This window comes from Vidua macroura, chromosome 11 (assembly GCF_024509145.1).
Source record: "Vidua macroura isolate BioBank_ID:100142 chromosome 11, ASM2450914v1, whole genome shotgun sequence".
NCBI lineage: Eukaryota > Metazoa > Chordata > Aves > Passeriformes > Viduidae > Vidua > Vidua macroura.
The window spans coordinates 3,702,403-3,726,532 of record NC_071581.1 but is presented as its reverse complement, the minus strand read 5'-3'; the positions used below and the strand labels follow the sequence as shown (position 1 = coordinate 3,726,532).

At 41.5% G+C, this 24,130-nt stretch overlaps 1 protein-coding gene across 4 annotated transcripts in view; it reads right to left on the bottom strand.

The window, feature by feature from the left end:
* The window catches only part of PEPD (peptidase D), a 219,500-nt gene that overhangs the window by 43,749 nt on the left and 151,621 nt on the right, over window positions 1–24,130 (bottom strand). For all 4 annotated transcript variants that reach the window (XM_053987235.1, XM_053987233.1, XM_053987236.1 and 1 more), the window contains 2 exons: window positions 18,642–18,710; window positions 10,834–10,911 (listed from right to left, as the gene is read on the bottom strand). In XM_053987235.1, coding sequence (XP_053843210.1) covers window positions 10,834–10,911; window positions 18,642–18,710 — 147 coding nt within the window. The remainder of the gene's footprint in view (window positions 1–10,833; window positions 10,912–18,641; window positions 18,711–24,130) is intronic.

Here is a 24,130-nt window from a genome sequence, read left to right as displayed (position 1 = left end):
AGAGAAGCCTTGCTGTTACCAGCTTCCATCTGACATGCCAGACAAGGAACTTGTACTGGCTCTGTCTTGAAGCCAGGCTTGGCTCACTGGTTTAAATCTATCTTTTTGTCATCAGCACCTATGGAATCAAGAATAACCTTTAAAAATGTTGGAGAATACTTTTTTGTGTAGGAAATTTGATTCTGGGTATTCAAAAAAATCAAGTTTTGTTTAAGCCTCCAGTTCAAAAGGAGAGGCTGTAGCCACACAGGTAAATGTAGTTACAGCTGCATGACTACTCTCCACCCAACTGCAAGTTAGGTAACCATGGGGTCCCACACTTGTTGTTTTACCTCAGCTCTGAGTCTTTTCATCTTGTCAACCTTCTCTATGACTTTTTTACCATCGCTCATCTTGTACCACTGTCTCACTTCACAGGCTTTCCCAAAATATCTCAAAGATAATGGGAGTCTGGTCTCAAACTTTTCTCACAGAAGATGAGACAAAATCTGCCACCAACTAAGCTTCGCTCAGATAGAAAGAGTGTAATAAAAAGAAATATCTCTGTCTACACTGAATTTTGAAGGAGAGAGGATTGCTTGCCTGTATCTCTACAATTTCAACCACTGAGACTTCAGTGGCTGTAGCAAGAATACACAAATGTTTGAGCTGGCTGGATTAAAAAATAGAAAAGAAAAGAAAGCAACCAAACACAAAAGCTTCAGCAGGTGTTGGTGCCTGCACTGCTCAGGGTTTCCCCCCACTGTCACAGACACAGGACACTGGCTCTCAGAATCAGAGCAGCAGTGTGGTGGTGGGTGCTGTACTCCTGGCAGGGAGCTGAGCCCCTGCTCTGCTGCTTCAGCCCTGATGCTGAGAGAAAACCAACAGTGTGTGGGAATGTCCTCTCTTACAACGATTTGTGCCAAGCAGACCTTCAGATCCATTCCTCCCATAGGATATGAAATCTAAATCTCACTGAATCTACTAAATGAGCTCCATGAAAGAGCTGGTTCAGTAAACACCCACGTACACTAGTAAGATTGCTATTTTCATACACAGGCTAAGAAGGAGTCCCTTGCTTACAGCATTTATGTCTTGAAGAAATCTATTATGAGATCCTTAAGCTTCTGCACTAAAACAATCAATTTCCATGACCAAATATAAGCCCTCTTCTATCCCCATGCAGTTTGCATTAATGCCTTCTTAAAAATGTTAAGTTTGCCCAGAGCAAAGAGCCAAAAAAATCTTCTGACTGGCTTGTTCACAGATAAATTCGCCCCAAGGGCCATTCTCCATGTTTCAGCTAAAGCAGAGGGATGTTTCTGATCCAGAGGTGCTGCACACAAATAAGTACTGGGAACAGCATGCCAGTACTGCTGGGCTGGGGGAAGGAGGTGGCAGCAATGAGGGTTCCACAAGATGCAGAAAGCAGCTGAAACCTCAGCCAGATCCATGCTGACAGTGTGCCAGAGACCAGGAGCAGGCTCAGGGGAAGTTCTGATGAAAGGGTTACCTATCTGACTTTTTACTGAATTGATGATTTCTTTTTTCTGTCTTTACTACCCTAATTATTATCCATTTTTTACAGACATATTTAGTAGGTCTCTCAACTTACTCTCTTCAGCAGTACTCTCTTTAGCAGAAACAATTTCCTGAAAAATCAGCAGAGATGGCAGCAAACCCCAAGTTTTGGCTAGTTTCCATCCATTAGGAGCCTCCCCATTGGAAAGGCAGTATCTGGGGCATTCATGGCTGCAGATGACTTGCTCAAACAAGGAGCAAGGAAGCCAGAGCTGCAGGGAAGAGAGGGGGGCATGCAGGGAGAAACCTGTATTGGCAGCTGACTGCTTCCCAATCAACACAGCAGCAAAGCTCACTGGCTCCTCACCAGAATGTGTCTCACCTGACAGGGTAAGAACAATACAGTTCCATTTGCAAGTTACTAAACATCTACAGTTGACTAAACCAGTCCATTTCTAGACATCTACTGAGAAGTGGAATGTACTGAAAGTGACTTGTAGAAGTTTGATACTTGCAATACAGGCCACGATTCTTGGGTGCTGGCATTCAGAACTAGAAGCCTTAGCTTTCAGCAGCTGTGTCTGGACACTGACCTGTGCTGCCCAGCCTTGACAAATAACCATTGGAGATTGACTGAACAGGGCAGATGTTACTTAATGATTTTACTGTAAATACTGTCACGTTTTCTTACGTGTGTATGGGCATGCTCACACGTGTCCAGGAAAGTAAAACACTTCCAATGTCTTTGCATGATGAAAACTGGGCCAATGTCCAAAGGCACAGGTTCACTTAGTTTTTTTGACAGCCTATGTTTTTTTTTGTTGACTGTTCAAGCAACCTCCAAATTATCAGTTCTCAAATGGAGCACAACAGAGAAGAGTTTTAGAATGCTCTACAGAAGCTGACAACTGAGTGAAAAACCCCTGAGAAGACAGTTGCTAGCCTTTCCATGGACATGTCCAAAAGTTCAAGCCCAGTGCACAGTAGTGAAGGTAGCAACTAGCATTTCCCAAAAGGAGGATGCCTATTCCCCAGCCAAGCATGTTCTTTTGCCTGTCAGGATATTTTTCCTATTTGAAAGAAACACCCACTCTTCATGGCAGCACCTGAAGTGGATTGTAAAGAACTGCCATTAGAAATACTGCTGCCCTGAGCAGGGCTCAGCCCTGGTGTGGAGCAGCCCCAGAGCAGCAGGACTCCTCCCGAGGCTCTGCCAGACCGTGCCCCTGCCGTGGGTAACAAGAGACTCTCTGGACAGACACAAGAGAAGACCTAACACTGACCTGAGTACAAGGACTGGGAATTACCTCTGCTTCAGGAGGAGCACACAGAGGTTGTGTTGGGGACTTCCCTCTGAGCCATGCAGTGGTTTAAAAGCCAGGCAGACTCCCACTAAAATTGTATTTTGACCTACCCAATTGAGCTCCCCACACCAATGAGAAAGATTTTGCTGCTGAATTCTATCCAACACAAGCAACATCCATCAAGGGTACTTGTATCACACTTCATGTGTATTTGTGTTAAAGACCACCACAAAAAGTAGATTATAAGTCCAACAGCAGCCAGGTTTTTTCAGAATATGCTGGGAATGCTACGCTAAAACTATGACAGATAAAACTCACAGCTGACAATTAAAAAGACATTTCACATACATTATAGACAGCAAAAATTACAAGGCAGACCATAATACAGCACTTAAAGGAAAGCTAAAATTTGTTACAGCAAACACACTACTAATACTTAGTGATCTGAGCTTTGGTGAATAGGCTTATTCTTATTTCTGACAGTAAGCAACCTCATAGCCTGAATTAACCAGTACTAACAGAACCCATTCAATTACAGCAAAATTATTGTTAATTCTAGCAAATACATTTCTCTATTTTTAATCAAATTCAATTTTTCTGAATTAGCATAAAATTAATATGGTCCATAGGTACAACAAAATGAAAAATACCTACACTTGATGAAAACAGTAAATATTAATCAAATGAGAGGAATCAGGCCAGAGGAATTATTTCAGAAATGGATAGCCAGTTAATTTTGCAATCAACCAGTAAGTAGCAGCAATGTACTTTGTATTATTATTAGAAACAAAACCATTACTACCAACAAGCTGTTTCAAAACTGCAGACTGAAAAGTTAAAGCTAACCATAACTTTTGCATATTATTCCAGCACTGCACTTCAAAATGCATAGAAGTGCACAAGGCCAAATGAAAATACTAGTCCCACCCACATAAAATAGTTGAGCATTTACATCTGACACATGAACATCCTGAGATCTTAGAAGCAGTGCTTTCAAGAAGTAATAAATACAATATTTTGTACCGTAGGATAGATGGTTTTAATAGCAGACACTGGAGGACTTGGGTTGGAAAAGGAAGGACTTCTATTATCTGATGAAAAAGAGGGTCAGTTCCTGCTTTTTAAATACAACATTGCCCCCATCTGGACAAAAGAGTTTTGGTTCTAGGTTTATATTAGTATTGTAAAACTTGATAAAATACTGAGAATTCCAAAAAAGAGTTTGGAAAACAGATACAGCAAACTTTGAACATCTTTTCTGGTACACCTTTTTCAAGTTCATCTAAATCTTTTTTTTACTTATGGAAAATTTTCCAGTGTTTTCCTGAGATAAATGGCAGCCACTCAGTACTCACAAGAAGTCTTACACTTACTCATTCCTCCGAAGAAGAGAGTAGTGCATTTCCTACAAATAAAACTGTATAATATTACAATAAATATGTGGATATAGTTTCAATGCAATATGTATATTGCACATGCATAGTGTCTGCATACATAAAAGATAAATACATATGGATTATACATGAACTGACAAATCTTTTCATTATAGAAAACTGTGCATTATGCTTTGAGGTCAAAGAATTAAAACCAGCAAAATAACTTTTATTTTAGCTAACAGAAAGCTTAGCCATGAACAACTGAATCTGGCTAGCTCTTGCAAGAAGCAACTTTCTTTTGTGATATTCTTCACAGAATCACAGAATAGGCTCAGTTGGAAGGGACCCAAAAGAATTACCCACCCAGTCCAGCTCCTGGCCCTGCACAGAACCCCCAACAATCCCCACTGTGCATCCCTGGGAACGGTGTCCAAGCACTCCTGGAGCTCTGGCAGCCTCCAGTGCCCATTCCCTGGGACCTGGGCAGTGCCAGCACCCTCTGGGGAAGCAGAACCTTTCCCTGATCTCCAACCTAACCCTGCCCTTCTTCACACAGCCAGCCACTCCAGGGAGCCTGAAAACTGCCCTTTGTCCCTTTGCAGGCATTAAAAATAAAAAGCCCCAAACATTCAACATCTTCCCTCTCCGCTTCATCAGAAGAACCTTTCACAACTACCTGTACCTGCAGCCAGGAAAAACTCCCTGTGATGAACACAGCTTCTGAAATGACAATAGGAGAGGTGCTAGAAGGATCTTTTGAGAGCACCACAGGTAATAATAAAAAGAAAACATCAAAAGCTACATACAAGTGCCAAATGGAAGGAAACAAACCCAAGTTTGACAGCTTGAGCAGAATGCATACATGCAAAGGCAGTGCTCCCAGAAGGCTGCTGAGTGCTTGCTCTGGCAAGTACAGGATGTTACCAATACGAAAACTTGGGCAAAGATCACTTCTTTCCACAGCTCTTATTTTAGTGCCCCCTGCTGTCAGTATTATTCTGATGATTTAAATTTGCACTGGCATATTAAGGAAAGAAGTAGAAACAAAAATATGCCTCAGAGTAAAATTGTTCACATAAAGGCTTTTTGCAATACCAGACAGTTTTCCATATTCCCAGCTCTATCATTTGACTCAGCAAGTAACCATGCTTGTTGATACAGCCAAGACACACTTAAATCATTTAACATTATGCAAAGGTTGTACTTTTATGACAGATGTGTTTGGTTTTGTGACACTAACAAAGTTTTCTGGTATCTGAAGGCAATAAAACTCTTTCCAGGTAAAACTTGTTTTACTGTCATCCACAGCAGTGATGGCACATCATGGAACAGCAGTGAGAGACTCTGTTTCACCAAGGACACTGTACTCTGCCCAGTGCTGTCACTGAAATCTATAAATTATTTCAATAAAATAAGTAATCAATAAACAATTATGTGAGTGTTAAAATAAGCAGTCAAATAAAATGAAAGACATCATCTGACTATCTAACCTGCTTCTATTTAAACTTCTAAAAGCTACTTTTAATTTATAAATAATAGATAGTTCCACTGTGAATACAGTGTGAATACAGTGAATACAGGTTAATGGAGTCTCTCTTAGGTCTGCTACACATCCCAAGCAGTTGATGTTGGTTGTACTCCCCTTATTTATGCCTTCCCCCAAGCCCTCAATAAATGACACTCTGGCCCTGGCTCCAGTGGGGAGCAGTGTCCCCCTTGCAGCTGCCAGTGCTGCAGCAGGCCCAGCCCAGGTGAGTGCCCCTGCTCCTTGGGGTGTGGAGCAGCAGGCTCTGCTGTTCATCAGCGTTGTAACTTAGGAGGATATTTCAAAATGTTAAAAATGCTTTTTTGCAGCAGCAGTAGCAGAATAGACAAGTATTTTCATCATTTTGCAAAGCCAAAATGGACCTACTAACCCCCAAAAATGTCATTAAGTGCTTGAAGGTCAGTGAACCTGCCTATGAGAGTTGTTTACAAAGTGCTGAATTTTCACTGAGGTACATGTGTCAGCTGCCATAAAAATACCTGCAACTCGTGACAGCTGCAGGAAAGCACCTCAGGTAACAGCTGTATCTATTTCAGTTACATCTGGGGTCAGGCTGATTTTCTTACATTTCTATTATTTAAGTGTAAGCCTCACCATGAAGAATCAACCTTTATTTTAAGATCACAGAAGCATTTTTTATTTGCCAAACACTGCAGGAGCCCTGCTGATCAACTGCAACAGAACAATCAACTCCAGCCATGTATTTGGCACTAGCTATGCCAGGAACCCACAAAGTCAGGCTGCCAGAGCCACCAGGCTGCAAATCAAATACAATGAAGTCCAATTTTACTCAGAAACTTCTCAAATCAAAACATAAAATACACACTTCAGGTTCACATCTCTGATGGTTTCTAGAAGAAACCAGCAGACCACAAAGGTGAGCAGGGACATTTGCCCTGCCCCTTGCTCTGCTGCAAGTGGCTTTGATGCTCAGTGTTCTCCCTCTCTCCCCAGCCATGGTGTGACTCCACACTGCAGCACTGGCAGGGCAAGGGCAGCAGGCAGAAAGGAGGACTCAAGGCAATTTGCTTCCATTGTTTTTAAGGAAGCTTTCATTTCCCAGCTGGCAGATGCTGATTTGTTGAGACAACGGTTTCCATAGAAGCACGCTGGCTCTTACTGAACTTGTTCTGGCTGCTGTTTCCCCGGGTCAGGTCATCACTCCCAGCCAAAGTCAGAGATCAGTTTAGGAGAGCTGAAACCAGAGTTTCCACCTCCCACAAGGGCCCTCTAGCCATTGAACCAACACCTTTCTGCAGTGTGAACAAAAGCAAACTGCTCATGAGACACTTGCCCAGAAGAATGAGCCATGTGGGGGCTGCCATTCTCTGAGCAGGAATCCCAGGTGCACATTTGCTCTTGATTTGTGCCTTAAAGGACTCAGATCTCTACGCCTTCAATTTATTTGGGTTATTGTCTTCTTGAGTAGCAGCTTTTAATTTCATTCTACTCCTCACCAAACTTTGCAAGACCTTTGGTTTTCCAAAATGCTGGAAGTCTCTTGTGTGCAAGGCAGGAGATTGCAAACTACAACAAGTACTTTAGCTTATGAATCCACTTTCTCTACTACCAAATGCAGTTACAGCCTCAGTACAGAAACAAAAGGGGTCTTGGCATCCAATTAGTAATGCAATAATACCTGGAGAGGATGCAGAACCTCAGTCCAGGGCTCAGCTCCAATCCAAGCTGTCAGAGCTTTAAGATGACAGAAGAAAATGAGTATTTGTGAACAGCCTGGCCATACATCATCACTGCAAGCTGTGATTTGCTACCTTCCAAGTAGAAGATTTTATTTAAAGTTAATACTGAGTAAAAGGGCCAAGTGCCTACAATGGTGACTCACCCTACCTGTTTATCTGGATGACTTTTCTGACCACAGAGACAAGAGACATCTGCTTAGGGAAAGTGTTTGGTTTAAAGCAAATTGATAATTTCAATGTTCACCACAGAATGCTACAGTACATGAATCATTTATACAAAACACCGACTTGCTGCTATTGCAGTATTTGCTTTCAATACCCATACCAGCTAAATATCTGTATCCTGAACACCTAAACCTCCCTAGAAATACTGGTTGCTTTCTCTGTCAATCACAGTGCTTTGTGTTAGATAGCTATTTCAATATTTAACAGATTGAAAAGGATAGCCCTGCTTAGCAAGACAGTGTGTATTAACAAGAAGTGTCAGAAATTCCCTTGATAGTCCTTTGTTTTGCACTGGGATCTTTTAGTGCAGAAGCTGTACCTAGAAAAAGTGTGGATCATGATGTACTATCAGAGATACAATTCCATATCAGTTTCTTACAGAAGCAACAAACCCACTTGATACAGGTTAATTTTTAAAAAAGAGCATCATAAAGCCAGGCTTTTCTGAACCTTCCACAGCTTTAATGAAGAAGTCAGAATAACAGCCTTGAAAAAAGATATAAAAATGCAATAGCACAAGTATTTTGGCTTATGATGATCTTTTAACAACTAAATCCTTGTTACTTATACTTTCTAAAAAGCCAATAATGCATGCACTCAAGCATTTCACAGAAGCAAAGCCTTAGTCTTCCAAATGTATTTTTTCTAATATTCAGGTGCTTAGCTGACTTATTTATGATACTGCACTGCACTACTTTGCACAAAAAAAAAAAAAACCAAACTGCACATTTCTGCAAAGCCCATGAATGTTATTCATATCCAGTAAGTAATGTTAAGAAAAAGACATGAAATTCTATGGAATAATTTATTAAAAATCATACCAAATACCCAATCTCTCAATACTATTACATACAACTCTATGAACAGTTAGCTAATGTTATACCAAAACACTGCCAGAAACAGAAACAACCCTTGAAATACTCTTACCCCTTTTGCACCAAAAATAAAGCCTGTTTTTCCCCATGTTCAGGGCTTCCTAAGACTATCCAACAGAGGGCTCCCCATAGCTATTAAAAAGCTTAATTGAAAGCCAATATACAAATGCTAATATACACAGACAAATCAGCACTGTCATTTTAATGCCTCCTCTGTATGCACACACACACCCTTCTACACCCAAATTAGACATTTGCAAAGTCACACAGTGAAACCACTCAGGTAGTGCCTTGGCAGAATTTGTATGCTGCTCATGCATGCTACACCTCAAGACTTTTTCTGAAACACTATTTTTAACTGTGGAAAATGAGTGCATTTTAAAATTGTCTTCACAGAAATTAAATCACTTTTTCTTATTATTGTTTTACTCTCCCTTGAGATAAATACTAAGAAGGCAGTGTGGAGCAGAGCCTGCTCTGTGAGTATCAGCAGGGAAAGGCAGGGCAGTGGCTGGAGCCTGGCAGGTGCTCGTGCAGCTGGGGCAGCCTTTGCTGACACCACCTGCACCTGAAAATGTCTTCTCAGGGTTCTGGGAGGAGGTTATTCCAGACTCTCTTAAACCTTGCTCTCTTTGTTGAGGCAGGGGTGCTGCTCAGCAGTTTTGAAACCCTGAAGTGATCAATGTATTTGGTAGGTTATGGTTTCCTGAGATACCTGAGGCTGAGAAAACCCAAACATATCTTAAAGACTTTTCCAGTACTGCAGAAAAGAAGGGTTTGCAAAGAGTCTTGTATGAACTCTTGTGGTTTAAGAAGGACTACAGCTATCCACTAAATTGTCCTTGGAGACTGTAAGTGAAGGATTCCTACACATACCCTTCACCCTGAGGTCTCCCTCACCATTTAAAGACCTTAGTTTTAAATATGAGATACCATAATGCACCTTGGCATATCTTCTCTCAGTAACACACGCTGAGGTTTCCTGTATGCTACACACCTCCTTTTTAAAATTTAATTGAATGACACAGCTGATACACTTTTATGTTGGTATGTCCTTCCTGATCAAAAAATGCTCACAGCATATTATCTACTCAAATACAACATAATCATAAATCAAAACTACTGCCCTGCAATAAATTAACTTTAGTATTTCATGGGTTTAGTAAGCTATTAACCACAGATGAAGATAATACATAAACTATTGTACAAGAAGCTTTTAAAAAAGTTTTTACAGTATTATAAAGAAATTATCTACCTGTAATTCCATAAGTTCACTGTGCAGCACCTGAAAACAAGCCTGGAACTTTAGCCAACAAGGCTTATTTTTTAATTTCTGAGATTCAATTTGTTTTCCATAATAGGTTTTGAGCTTTTTGATGATAACACTAATTTGCTTTTCTTCATACATTTACATTCCACTGTGAAAATACGTACCTACACTCTTCCAGCACAGGCTACAAAGGTAATTCAATACAATTCCTCCACTGAATGCAAGTGGTTAACTTCTCCAAAATTAGTTTTGCATTTTTATAAACAAAGACTTTTTGACCCATGTCTTTGGAGGTGAAGTGTGAAAGTTATGATCTGATATACTGCACATCAGACAGGCAAATAGACAAATAATCTTTCAATTTATGGGAATGTATTTGGTGCTTCCATTCACTCTGCTTTTACCTGCAGTGATACTGCAAAGCATGTGGGCATGCAGTACACATAGAGAAAACTTTCTTGTATTTGCAGCTGAATTACACATTGCTAAACTCTAAATAAGTCTTCATACGAAATTTTTGGCACAACACAGAACTAGAAGCACCCTTCCCTGACCTGAAATGAGTTTGACCTCTTCACCCATTCTAATTTCTACTTTCTTGTCAGGGTGTCTGTGTGCACATAGGCATTTGTAGTATCTAATCCATTCTGCAATTTGATGCAATTATCTAAAAGTAGCCAACACTCTCCACCCCACCACCAGAGCTGAGGTTTGGATCTGAGCAAACTCTAATGATGAATTTTGCAACTGCCCTTGTACTTAGAATACAGCCATTTCTTAAACTCAATTCTAAGTGCCTCTGGTTCAGAAGTGTTTGAAACAATATCTCCTTCTCTCTTTCAACTGGAGATGCAGGTGTACAGGACCTTTGCAAGAAACCAGAATAATTTGGCATGCAAAGCTCCCTTCTATTTTAAAGATTTAGACTTTTTATCAGTATGCAGTCATCCTTTTTCTAAGAGTACATACAATTCCTGTAGGGAAGCAGCAGTAACAAAACAAAAATACCAAATAAACTCTAACCCTTTACTTACCATAAGTCTCCATCTTCAATAGTCTTATCATTTGGGGCTCCAGCATGGCCATAGTGCAAAACAGATGAGTTCTCCCCACTGATGGGCAAAAAGAAAATTAGCACAATTAGTGGAAGAAGAAACACTAACACACACATTCATACAATATAAGAAGGAACTCTATAAGCATCAGTGTATTCACAGAAAAGGCAGCCTGTGAGAGCTGTCACAATCCCTGCCCTGGTGTGGGCTGCAGTAGCTACCCCACCACTTGTGCAGCAGAGATGGGCATGGCACAGGAATCCTGCTACTCTGGCTGTAAGACAGGACCTGGCTGCAGAAGGAACATGGCACAGCTCATATGAATATTCCCTATGTCCATGACAGTGTAAAGGAAAGAATTATGTGCAAGTAATTTTTCAATTTGCAGCCATTTATTATTTTCTGGTAGGGTTTTTTTGGTGTTTTTTTGTTTGTTTGTTTTTTTTTTTTTTTTTTTAAATTACTTAGTACTATTTTTCCCTATTCAAGGTTAAGTAGTCTGAGGCATAAAACAAACTAACTTCCACTGGAGTAAAATCTGAGATTTGAAACACTCTAGGAATCACTGGGACAGGAGGAATTGAGCTGTCTGAGGGAACAGCTCCAGTTCCCCTCTGGCATAGCCACAGGTGGTCTCTGCTGGAGGGATGCACTGCTTGGGGAACATTTACAGCTCACAATGCCAGCAGCAGGAGCAGGGATGAAAACTGTCATTCTCTTCTTACCTGCTGTTGAAAAATCACATTGCAAAGAAAAGATTTTTATTCCTGGAAACCTTTCAGAGTAAACTGCTCATTCACAAGAATAAAACAGCTCCAGAGAAGGATGGACACTTGTTCTGTTGTTCTGAAGTTCCATGATCCACTAGGTGACCTACATTTGGCCTTGGCATCCTCTCTTGCCTACTGATATTCCTCTGGGTCTATAAAATGTCAGTTAAAAGGCTGATAAAGATCTCAAGCTCTACCTACTTTTCTTTTACTGTTCTCTTCAGTTAGATGCTCTCGCCTTTTCTCTTCAAAAAGCTGGAAGAATTACATCACATCCAAAAATACACATGTTGGGACAGGGTTACTGCAGCTTCTCTCCAGCCCCTCCAGCTCACTTGCCACTCTGTACCTCAGCTTTAATCAAAACCTTTCACTGGTCACCCTGCTCAAATGTGGTTCTTTCAAGCTGTGATGCTGGAACAGCTTTGTATCTTGGATGTCAGGAATCTGAGGCTCAATTTCAATCAATCTTTTGTTGTGTCTGGAGTAAACGTGACATCTGACATACTTCTCAGATTTCTAATGTGTGCAATTACAAAAACAGTAAGCATGCACTGTATCCAAAAACATATTACCTTCAAGATACATTACGTACTTGTGATACTAGATATTTAACAGATCATCAGTCATACAGATAATTTCATAAACAATTATTATGGAGAAGAAAGTATTAAGTTTCTGCAGGCTCTCAATCTAAAGGGCTGGACTGTGTCCCTGGCAGTATTTAAAAAGACATGTAGCTGTGGCACCTGGGGACACAGTTTAGCAGTGAACTTGGCAGTGCTGGGTTAATGGATGGACTGGATGATCTCAGAGGGCTCCTACAACCTGAATAATTCTACATTAATATTTTGAAGACAGTAAGTACTTATTTTTCATTATTTTTTAGCATATAAGAATCACTATATAACAAGACAGTGAAAGGTGATATTTCAGAATCACGGGGATGATTTTCTGATACAAAGTGTACTTCATAAAATTATACACATGCCAAACAGAAAACTAAAAGTTAAAAGTTGTTAAATCAAGACAGAACTATGGCTACAACACATTCATTTTGTGATGCTGGTCCAATGGCTTCAGCACAGTTTCACAACTGGCTGGATGCTTTTTCCTTGCTGGATGCTGGATGCTTTTTCCTTGCTGGATGCTGGACTTGAGAACCTCTGCAGCTGTGCAGATAGCTAAAAATGGACCAAGAAAGCCTGTATACAAGATGAAGACAGACATAAACTTCTTCCTGAGATGTTCTGTCTCCTGGGAACTGTTGGAATATTTTCCACATCAGGACACTTTCAAAATTAGTTTGCTCTAGCTGAAGAAAAAATCTGTAACAGGGCAGTGGAGTGCAATCAGAAGAAAAGGTCTCCTGTGGCAGGCACCGAGTGCAGTGGGAGCTGTGCTCCCACTGAGCTCTCACATCAGGAGACAGGGGGGCAGGGCTGCAGGGTGACAGGGGTGCAGGGTGACAGGGCTGCAGGGTGACAGGGGTGCAGGGTGACAGGGGTGCAGGGTGACAGGGCTGCAGGGTGACAGGGGTGCAGGGGTGCAGGGTGGCAGGGGTGCAGGGTGACAGGGGTGCAGGGTGACAGGGCTGCAGGGTGACAGGGGTGCAGGGTGACAGGGCTGCAGGGTGACAGGGCTGCAGGGGTGCAGGGTGACAGGGCTGCAGGGTGACAGGGGTGCAGGGTGACAGGGCTGCAGGGTGACAGGGCTGCAGGGGTGCAGGGTGACAGGGCTGCAGGGTGACAGGGGTGCAGGGTGACAGGGCTGCAGGGGTGCAGGGTGACAGGGGTGCAGGGGTGCAGGGTGACAGGGCTGCAGGGTGACAGGGCTGCAGGGTGACAGGGCTGCAGGGTGACAGGGGTGCAGGGGTGCAGGGTGATAGGGCTGCAGGGTGACAGGGCTGCAGGGTGACAGGGGTGCAGGGGTGCAGGGTGACAGGGCTGCAGGGTGACAGGGCTGCAGGGGTGCAGGGTGACAGGGGTGCAGGGGTGCAGGGTGACAGGGCTGCAGGGTGACAGGGCTGCAGGGTGACAGGGGTGCAGGGGTGCAGGGGTGCAGGGTGACAGGGGTGCAGGGGTGCAGGGTGACAGGGCTGCAGGGTGACAGGGCTGCAGGGTGACAGGGGTGCAGGGGTGCAGGGTGACAGGGCTGCAGGGTGACAGGGGTGCAGGGTGACAGGGGTGCAGGGGTGCAGGGTGACAGGGCTGCAGGGTGACAGGGGTGCAGGGTGACAGGGCTGCAGGGGTGCAGACTGCTCCTGCCCCTGTGCTGCTCTATCAGCGTGGGGAGGGAAGGCAGCATCACCTCTGCCTCAGGAACTGCTTTCCAGGTGGAGGGCTAAAATTTTGGGAGGATGGCATGTGGAAGTTACTGGAATGACCTTGCATGACATTGTTTGGTATTTAAGGAAAAATACAAGAAATAATGAAAAGCCACCAACAGCTGGTGTGCACATACATACTCCACAGCAGTTTGTCAGGATTTTAGCTGCAGATACTATTCCTTATCTCCCTCCAATACTGGGGATGAAGTAGAAGAAGCAAACAGCACATGCATATATTTATGATCAACTTTTAAAAAATTATCATGAACCTTAAGGGCATGACTCCGTGCTTATGTATTTGCAGACAGCTCATTTACTTATCAAGATATGCTGGCACCCTCAGTGACATATACCATACCAGTGCATAAATAAGTCATATACTCAAATTTGACAACTGCACAAATGCTTTCAACAAAACACATTGAAAATACAAAGATGAGGGGTTTCTTTTGCACATTTTAATGTAAAGGTTTTAGTTTACAAAATATTTCTGTTAGGCTCAGCACCAACTGTGAGGGGAGCTGCATGAAGGATCTGTTTTTCAGCACCGTTGGTGAAGCGTTAAGCAGGCACAATCTTTCTTGGCATTGGAGGCTCCTGATCTGTCAGGCACATCTTGGCTCTGTCACACACAGGGGATCACAGCACAGAGAGCACAGTTGGTGCTGAAGACCAGATCTGCACACCATATGCATTTCAGGGGTTTGGCTGCTGGGATTTATTGGCGTGAGAGGATCTGCCCCCCTGGCTGGCTCTGGGCAGATACCCTGGGCTCAACACCCATTAGCAACTATGGCAGAGCTGAGCTGCTCTTGAAAGTTCCCCAGGTGCTTTTCACCCAAAACAAAACCAGCACGTGCACTGAAGGACTGATCCCTGGCTCTGAGAGGGCTCTGCAGCTGAGGGTGAGTGGGAGAGCTTGACTCAGACATGCACTACTGACCAAATTAAGACAGTGACATGGAAACCTCCAGTGGGTTCTTGCTAAGAGGTGCACATCCAATCTCCCCTGCAGGGTGCATATTTACCACTGACCTGAGATGAAGGCAGGAAGATGCTTCTGGAGCAATGCTACAGAAATGATGTGTACCCACAAGGTAAATGCTACGGTTAGCCAGAAAATGTTCACACTGGTTCAGTAAGCCTTTCAAGGTGGCTTTAAAACAATTTGAACAAAAGCCTCAGCCATTGGCAAAGCACAGAATTCACCAGGCTGGAAGAGACCTTCAGGATCATCAAGTCCAACCCATGCCCCAGCACCTCAACTAAACCCTGGCACCCAGAGCCACATCCAGTCTGTTTTTAAACACATCCAGGGATGGTGACTCCACCACCTCCCTGGGCAGGCCATTCCAGAACTTTATCACTCAAGCAATAGAAAGCAAATGAGCCTTCATGTAGAAGCCACTTCTTTCTTTTCCAAGAGGCAACAGTTGCAAAGTCTAGCTTTAGAGTGCCAAGTTGCAGTTTATGATGAAGCACTGTGGGAGCTTTGCTGCCTTCTTTTTGGTTAGCACATCTGAAAATCACCACACATGAGGATGCCAATGGTCACCTTCAGGCAGTCAACCTGAAAAATCCTCCAAGAGGTTCTCGTGTATCCATTTTTATTCCTTTAATAACTTGCTTCTAAGTGGTGTCAAAGACGTGTTTGTTACAGAAAGAATTGCACAAAGCAGCAGAAGAGCTGCAAATTAACAACACTGAGAATGCAAAATCCAGTAAGAGATTCTGATTACTAGCAAAGGAAAACAATCCCCCAAGATGCATTTGAGATCAGAAAGCACCCTGAAAACAAATAATTAGAAGAAAGAGGAGAAATGTCAGCAATATTTTAAGAACAGAACTATGCTGAGCATCAAGCTCTACAAAAGTGTAGCTAGTACCTCTGTATTAAGGACATCTAAAGAAAAAAAATACCATTGACTAAAACTGGAACTTTCTTCCATAATAACTTAAATCATCATAGAATCAACTCACAAGAAAGCATTAACCCTTCCTGCCATGTTTTTGTCTAAGGCATGAGATCTAAAAAAGTTGTACTGAAGTTAAAGAAAGAAAAGCCGATTCTGGTCCAGAAAGCTTCACTTATGGCAACCCTCAGATAGAAGAAGACATTCCATTGCACAGGGTTATTCTTGATGACTGATAGCACTTGATGAGAGCTGTCATCTGCCCAGGGACATCAGTCAAGAAGATCTGAACCTGAGCCTAAGACAAGAGAGTAGCAGCAGCTGATGGTGGCTTCTGTGAAAGCAATGCCTCCACCACCACCTAACTCCAGCTGGAACCTCTGCACCTGCTTCCCAATGCATGCCATCCACCCCAGCATCACCAGGTCACTAGGAATGGATTACCTTTGTTTTCTCATTTGTAAAAATGGTTCCTTGGTATCCTAAGACACTGCAGTGAATACTTCATTAGCATTTGGACATTACTTGGAAGTAGCACTTTGTAAATGAGTGCCAAATCTATCCAGGTATGCTTAACAAATGCTCCTATTCTCCTTCCATGACACTTAGTGATGTCTGCACTTCAAACCACTCCCCAGCTGACAGCTTTTGAAAGTATCACTGACTACAGAACTAATCTCAAAAGGTAACACCCTGTCACACTCATCAATGTGTGTTAGTATTCTCATAGTAACAGTCAACACTTTTGGTCACACCAAACAGTCATTTAGCATCTCCTCAAGAATATAACACTGCACAGGGACAGCAATAACTGAATGCACCCATCACATTACAAGTGATTTATTTCTGTATTGAAATGTTGTATTGATTACTCCTGATTTCCAGCTTAATCAGCATAATTTTTAAAAAATTGAATAACAAACTTGTTTTTTATTTAAATGTACTATTCTTTTCTATGGAAACTATTATCAGGCCTTTAATCTAAAAAGAAAAGATCCTGTCAAAATATGCCCATTTTATGTGTTCAGGAAAATATAAAATTCAGCATGAATAGAATAAAACATTCAAAATTCCTAATTGCAAAAGCTATTTTTAGCTGTAAATGTAGTTAAGTGAAATATTTACAATGCATGACATTTTCCCAGTATTAAAAAATGTCTATTATTTTTGCCATCATTATGTTAATTGGATTCATTCATTTATTAGGAGCTAGCTTAAAACTGTTAATATTATTCATTCTTCCTTCATCACTCATAGTCAGAACATAGCATACAAAGACCTTTGTCTGTAAATTGCTATCTCGTGTAACTATTTTTTTAAAAATCAGGTTTGTCTGCACTTCTAGTGGTAGGATACAATCCAGCTGCTAGCAACAGGGAGTCATAATGTTGTTTGGATATGGCATTCCAAGGACAGCCCTTCTCTGTGTTTTAAATCCTCCAACAGTTCAGAGGCAGCTCTAATTCCACCTCCATGCCCTGCAGAGCAGGAAGGACACCCAGGAGCCCCTGTCAGCACCCAATTCTGAGCTACTGTTGGAGCTTTCCTCCTCCGGGGTTCCCCACAACGTCCTGGGTTTTCAGTCCTGTGCAGAGTCCAGCCTGTTCCCACAGGTCACAAGGACCCACTACACAAACACTGACTAGGCATTTCTATAGGTTTAACAAAGTGATTTGGCCACCAGCACCCAAACCAGGTCCTGCAGAACAGGTTCTGATCCACCATAAGTGAATGTGAAGTCTTCATGGCTGTGAAAAATCATACCTTCACTGTCTGTGACAAAAGCTTGGAGGTGGAGTCTCATTTTACTGGGATGTTAATGCTCAAGTTATACAACGGTACTTAAACCAGGAACCTTTTCAGACAATTTAGATACACAATTTGCCATAAAACTGCTCATGCTACTGCTGCAATTTTGCATATAAATTGGAAAATTGCATTTACAAATAAGCAATTGAGTAAACTGCAGAAAGAAGTGAAGGTGCTAATTGTTCTTATTACCTTCAAAGCAATATAGAATTATTGTCATTAACATAAAAATTATCTTTGGTAAGTGTGTGTGACTTCAGATAAGGGCAAAAGTTTCTGAGTAGCAGCAGAACAAGTGGAACATATATACCAACATATATGGCTCATTTCACTGTCATACCTCTCTGATTAGATTAATTCCACTAAGTAAGATTAATCTCTGCATGAAGCACACAGCTGTTCTTCAGCATGTATCCCACACTGTTCTCTTGTGCATTTCTACAACTGCAGGGAGAACTTTAATACTACTTTCCCAAATACAGTAACCTTCAACACTAGCTGCTCAGCAAGAAGCAGAGAGAGCAAAAAAATTCCAAATTCCAAAGAGATTTGTTTAACTGCATCCTAATCTTTGAGACAAAGAATTTTGAGGATGATAAGAAATACTTAAGGTGTATTTCAAAGAAAGTATATTTGAGCAACAGAGAATGGCTGTAAAGCCCTTCTCCATGGTGCTATTTAATAAAAAAGCCAACTGCAGGACAGGGGTGAGCATAAACGATCTTGGTGGCAGCAGCAGAGCAGACATTGGGCAACCTCTGGAGTGCAGCACTCCATTACCAAGTTACGTCTTCAGGAGACAGAGGCAGCCACCTACCTCTCTTTGTCTTTTCCAGTGAAAACAGGTCAGAATTCACTCTGGTGGCATTTGCAAACACATGATATGCCTAAAAGAACTGATTTTACAAACATCCGGGGGAAACGGACTATAAAGCTTACACAGGTCAGTGTAAATCATCCTCTTACCTGCCACAGATGCAAGTGTAGGAGGTGTGGCGCATGCCACCTCGAGTGTAGCAGTAGTGCTGGAACAGGCTGCAAAGAAACAAAGGTGGGCATTATTGATTTATGCAAAATCACCCCCAGACAGGTAGAAAAACAAGTTCTGCTTGAGTACAGTTGTGTTGGTGTAAATCCCCAGCTGCCCAGTGAGGCTCTCTGCCTATTTCTGCTCAGCTGAACATTCCAGTTGCCCCACATGCACATCTCAGCAGCCCTGCAGAGCTGCAGGTGATTTCCACAAAGCCATGAAGCAACTCTGCAGCAGAGAAGAGGAGCTCAAATGCAGCTCAGTGACCTCAAATGGCAATTGCTTTCCATACAGCTCAACACCAAAAGGGAAATTACTGTTGGCAAGAGAGTTCATCTGACTACAGAACAAACAGGATGGTAACAGTTAAAATGCTGAACCTGGTAAAGCTGGCCAAACTCTCCAAAGTGGAACTGAGAAAATCACTGCATTGCTCTGTTTCAGGCACACAATCACATCCATGATCCTTCTTTTCAATCCTGCTGCCCTCAGTCTATGTCATGTAGATTCAGGAAAAGTGAAGTCCAACCAGCCCTTCACAGAGGAAGGAGCTGGCCAGACTGGTCAAAGCTCTTGAAAATAATTTCAGCAGAAATCCTCTCCTTTTTACCACCTCACAGACACCTTCTGCTGGAAGCTGAACTAAATGTCCCCTAACCCTGATTTGCATCTGACTGTGCTGTTCACCCTCCTCTCCAGACAAGGCAGCAGAGCTCTCCCTCCACATAAACCAGGTCCTTTCTGCATCACAGTCCGGGCTGGAATGGACACTCTCATGTTTTCTTGTCTGCAGCACAACAGACACAGAGAAAACATAAGACTTATTCAATTTCAGACTGTGGTACCTAAATACCTCTATGATCTTTCCCTGTCCAAACATGGGGAAAAAAATTAACAAAAACTCAATCCCAAGAGCAAGAAGATCATGTGGTAACATGAGGCCAGGTCTCCTGCAGCCTATAAGGGACAGTACAACGCAGCATTGTTTTGTTTTGTGCGTGCCTGGGACAGGGAAGGGAAGGGAGAACAGCCCGTGGAACTCCTCTTTCACTGCCATCCTGCGGGAGGAGCTGTTTGCCCTTAAAAAGCATTGCAATATTTTCATTTTCACTGTCAAAGTCCCCTTCAGATGAGGACAGATTTGCCCAAAGCACAATTAATATAGGATTAGGTGCTTTACAAGCTAAGCACATATCATGGATCCTTTTATTCTTTTTGAAATATGCTCTAGTTACAATCCAATTCTCTGTAATACTGAATGAATTCCAAAACCTCATTTCTTGTAATGCTGAAATAATTTCATTAACATAGAGTGATAATGGTGCTATTCAAAGAATAGAGATGTTGTGATTTTGTCCTTCTTCATCAGCGAGCCACAGAACACAATTCAAATCCAAAAGATATTAAAGACATTACATGCTTGTAAATCTAAACTGGATTTTAAAATTACACAAAATTACAGTATTTAAAGAGAAACAAAAGAAAACATGCAAATTAATCACATATGAAAAAAGAAAAGCCTCCACTTAGAGACTCAGTAGAGGGACACCCTGTTTACAAGATCTCTTTTCTGTTCAAAATACTGTGGTGGTTTACAAGGCAGAAAACACTAAGTTTGTTTTGGCCCATAAATGAATAATGGCAATTAGTAGGTCAAATGCCAGAGAAGCTAAGGAGGAACTCTGACATGGTGAGAATCTAGCAGAGATATCACTAAACTAAGCTGATAAAATTTATCACCTAAACTGTCATTTTTTCTGACACAGACAGTCTTTCACAGAAATGGACGTTTCATATGGAAACATTTGCTTGCAGGCAAGCTTTACTCTCTAAGACATGACACTATGCACAAACATTTTGCACAATAATTACACTGTTATATATGTATAGTAACATTTTAGGAAGCAACTTTTAGCATATTTTATAGACCCTTCACCTTAAGTGATTGAATAAACTATGTCCACTAGACAGCACCTTCCAGTAACCTTATAAAGAGCTTAAAAATGAAATGTAAAAACAAAATAATGAACGCCCTAAACATCCTTCCATCATCAGTGATGCAGGATAGCAAGGTTTATTTTTCCATATGACAACTGATCACATATTCAGTTGTAATTAATATGAAACTATGCAGCCAGTAATGGCAGTCACCTCTTGCAGTACTCCCTGACTAGCAGTAAAAAGCAATAAATAAATTAAGACATTCATTGTGTAATCTAGCTGTTGCCTGAACTTTGTTTCCATTTTCACCAAACATCATGGACTTCGTTTTAAGACTAAGAAAGAAGGGGCTATCTGTGTTATTGAGCTGATGATGGTACAACTCTGCCAGGTGATGAGTTTCCTGCTAGTAAAACTACTCACATCACTTTTTTGAATTCACTTTTTCGGGGTATGGCTTCATGCTATTGGAAAAAAAAATCCAAAATTTCCATCAGAGACAGCCAACATCCTTGTATAATATGGCATAGATAAGTGAAGGACTGGATGTCCCTTTGATGACAAAGGCTAGCTTTTCAAAGCTAGAAAGTACATATGTAGAATTAGAGAAGGTGCCAGGACTTTGAAGGTGAAGTCCCAGTTCCACTGAAGTTAAGGCAGATTCTGCCACTTGACTTCATCTCACCAAGATTTCACTGTCTACACTCTGCAAGAATCTTTATCCAAAAGAGCAATGTCAAAGTATAGAGTCTGAAATAGTTGGATGGACTATAATTTAATCTGGCACTCTGCATACATTTGCAAATATTGCATCCTGAGCTTCTCCTGGTCTTTCTGTGTGGTAAGTACATTTCCCTCTCTCTCAGGATTTTTCACAGAGGTGCACAGAGAGAAAGAAAGAGAAAACAATTTCTATTTCTGCTCCTTGTTTTTCCCATGTGGAATGTGCTTGGAGAATTGTTTACCTGGGGTGATTGCTTGATTGGATTCTGGTGAGGATTGTTTGAGCCTGATGGCCAATCCAACCCACCTGTGGCTGGACTCTGAAGAGGAGGGTCACGAGTAGTGAGGGAGTTAGATATGGCAGTTAGAAAAGTAGGTTTGTAGTTTTAGTATCTTCTTTTCAATAGTATATTAATGTATTTTAGCATAGTTATAATAAAGAAATCATTCAGCCTTCTGAACTGGAGTTGGACATCATCATTTCTTCCCACTGGGTTCGCCTGCATTTTACAATATTTCTGACTGGAGGATATGTGTGTTCAGTCAGTTTTATGTTGGTGCTGGATACTTTACCCTCAGCTTCTAATGCAACCAACACAGGTACAGAAATGAAGCAGCTCTTTCTCTTCTCCTTCTTGTACGGGTTTCAGAGCTTCATACAATGTTTTTTTGTGCAGCATTTCTCCAGAGGGTGTGTGTATCACCATGCAAGGATGGCCTCAGTGGTGTACACAGACCAACCACAGGAGCATTGTCACATGTCACCTGTCAAATGCAGACAGTTTTGCTAGAGCTGGCATGGGCTGTGCATTGCTTTGGACACAATTGGTTTGTTGCTGTGTAGCGGAACATCCTGGGTTTGGTGCTCTTTGTTTTGCCAAAACCATCACTTTCTTTGACTGACAATATGCAGAGAGTTAAGGCAGTTTTTTAAAACTCACTGTTTTTCCTGTCAATTTAAAACACCCCAAGTATTAGACATCATCAGCTCAAATAAGTGAGTGCACTTCCCCTCCGTGCAAATTTGCTGAGGCACAAGATAATGTTATCCCCACTGCTCTGCTGAGACTCAACTGTCTCACTGGCTGGGCTGACTTAAGAGAACTCCCCTTTCAGAAAGAATGGGTTATTCACCAGTAGAAATTACAGAACAAGTATATACTTGCTGTGTTTCAGATCCCATGGAGTACTGCATACATCCAAACAAATCTCCAGAATGTTTAAAGAGCCTCAACTTCAACACAGCCTAAAAAGCCATTCAAGTGAAACCTTCTACGAACAGTCTTTCTGACAAATTATCAAAATCACTCTGACAATGATGTTTGTGTTTTATGGTCATCTTTGGTCCAGCTTCTACTGCTATCTAATGCACACTGACAGTTACAATCACATTGTGCTATGAATGGAAATTGCATTAAAAGAGATAGTTTAATGTTAACAGTTTTCCTAATTTAAGTGAATTGACAGAATACAGACATGTAAAGCAGGAGGAATAGAACTATCTGTATTCATTGCTCTCACATTTTGCTTATTTTCAGGTCTTCCTTATACTAGAATACAACACATCCATGCAGACCCAGCAGCATTATTTTTATTTCCAAAAGAAGTACACAAATAATCTCTAATTTTAATTATTATCATTAGCTCTTCTTGAGTTATAAGAAATATAACTCAAATGTTGCTTTTTTATTAAGCAACATTTGCATTTCTCAGCTATTCATCCCTGAAACCAAGACACTTCTAGATCAAAAAGGTTCAAATTTTAAATAAAAATCCAGTTGAGCATTTTGACCTGTATTTTACAAAACCAGTAAGAAATGCAATTACAGAAAGTGTAATAAACATGGTGAAAAGAGAGACACAGAAGGCACTAAAAGTGACAAGAATATCTGAGCGATGTCTGACAAAAAGAAAGTTTAGAACCTCGGCAAGTTTCTCTAACACTGCCCAACAGACTCCTCAGTGACCTTCTGATGGTCCCACACCCTCAGCCACTGCAGCCAAGTGCTGCAGAATGACACATGCACATCACTTGAGGCTGGAGGAACAATTACTCATCCCAAGGCCTCTGATGCGATGAGAGAGAGAAAACCACTGAATAATCCTGTTCATGATTCCCAGGTACTGCCTCTAGAACACTTGTGGATACTGGCAGTTCAAGAACCCAGGTTTTAGGCTGTGTATCAGGGAGATCTGCTGTCAGTTTGCCCTGTGAAGCACACGAGTACAGAAGAGTCAAGGACACCTGTTGGTATCTCACTAGGGTGTTTATATCGAAAACAGATATTTGAGAAAGTTGCCTCCTAATAAAAAGAAACCTTTTTATGCTTCAAAAATAGTATTCTTTGAATATAGCCCCTGAGACTTGCCTTGAAATGCAAGCAGGTGGGTTTGAACTATAAACTGGAAACCACAGTAACTTAAGGGAGTTAAGTTCCTTCTTTTATTTTTATTACTACAATTGGAAGATGTAGGTGAGTATCTATTAGTTACCTGTACACTGAATTACTTTTGAATTACAACTAGAATGTGCCTTTATGCTTTTGTATGGTGTAAATTTGAAGCATAGCCATGACACAGGCTAAAATCCAAAGCCTTTCTAAAGTGTTCCCAAAAGGACAAATATTCCAAAGCTGATCTCTTCAGTTACCCCAGGACTGAAAGCCATTATTTTGATAATTTAGACACATAAAAATCTCCACATAAGAAAACTATAAAGCCCAAACTCTATAAAATTGTTGAACCACCCACAGTAAATATA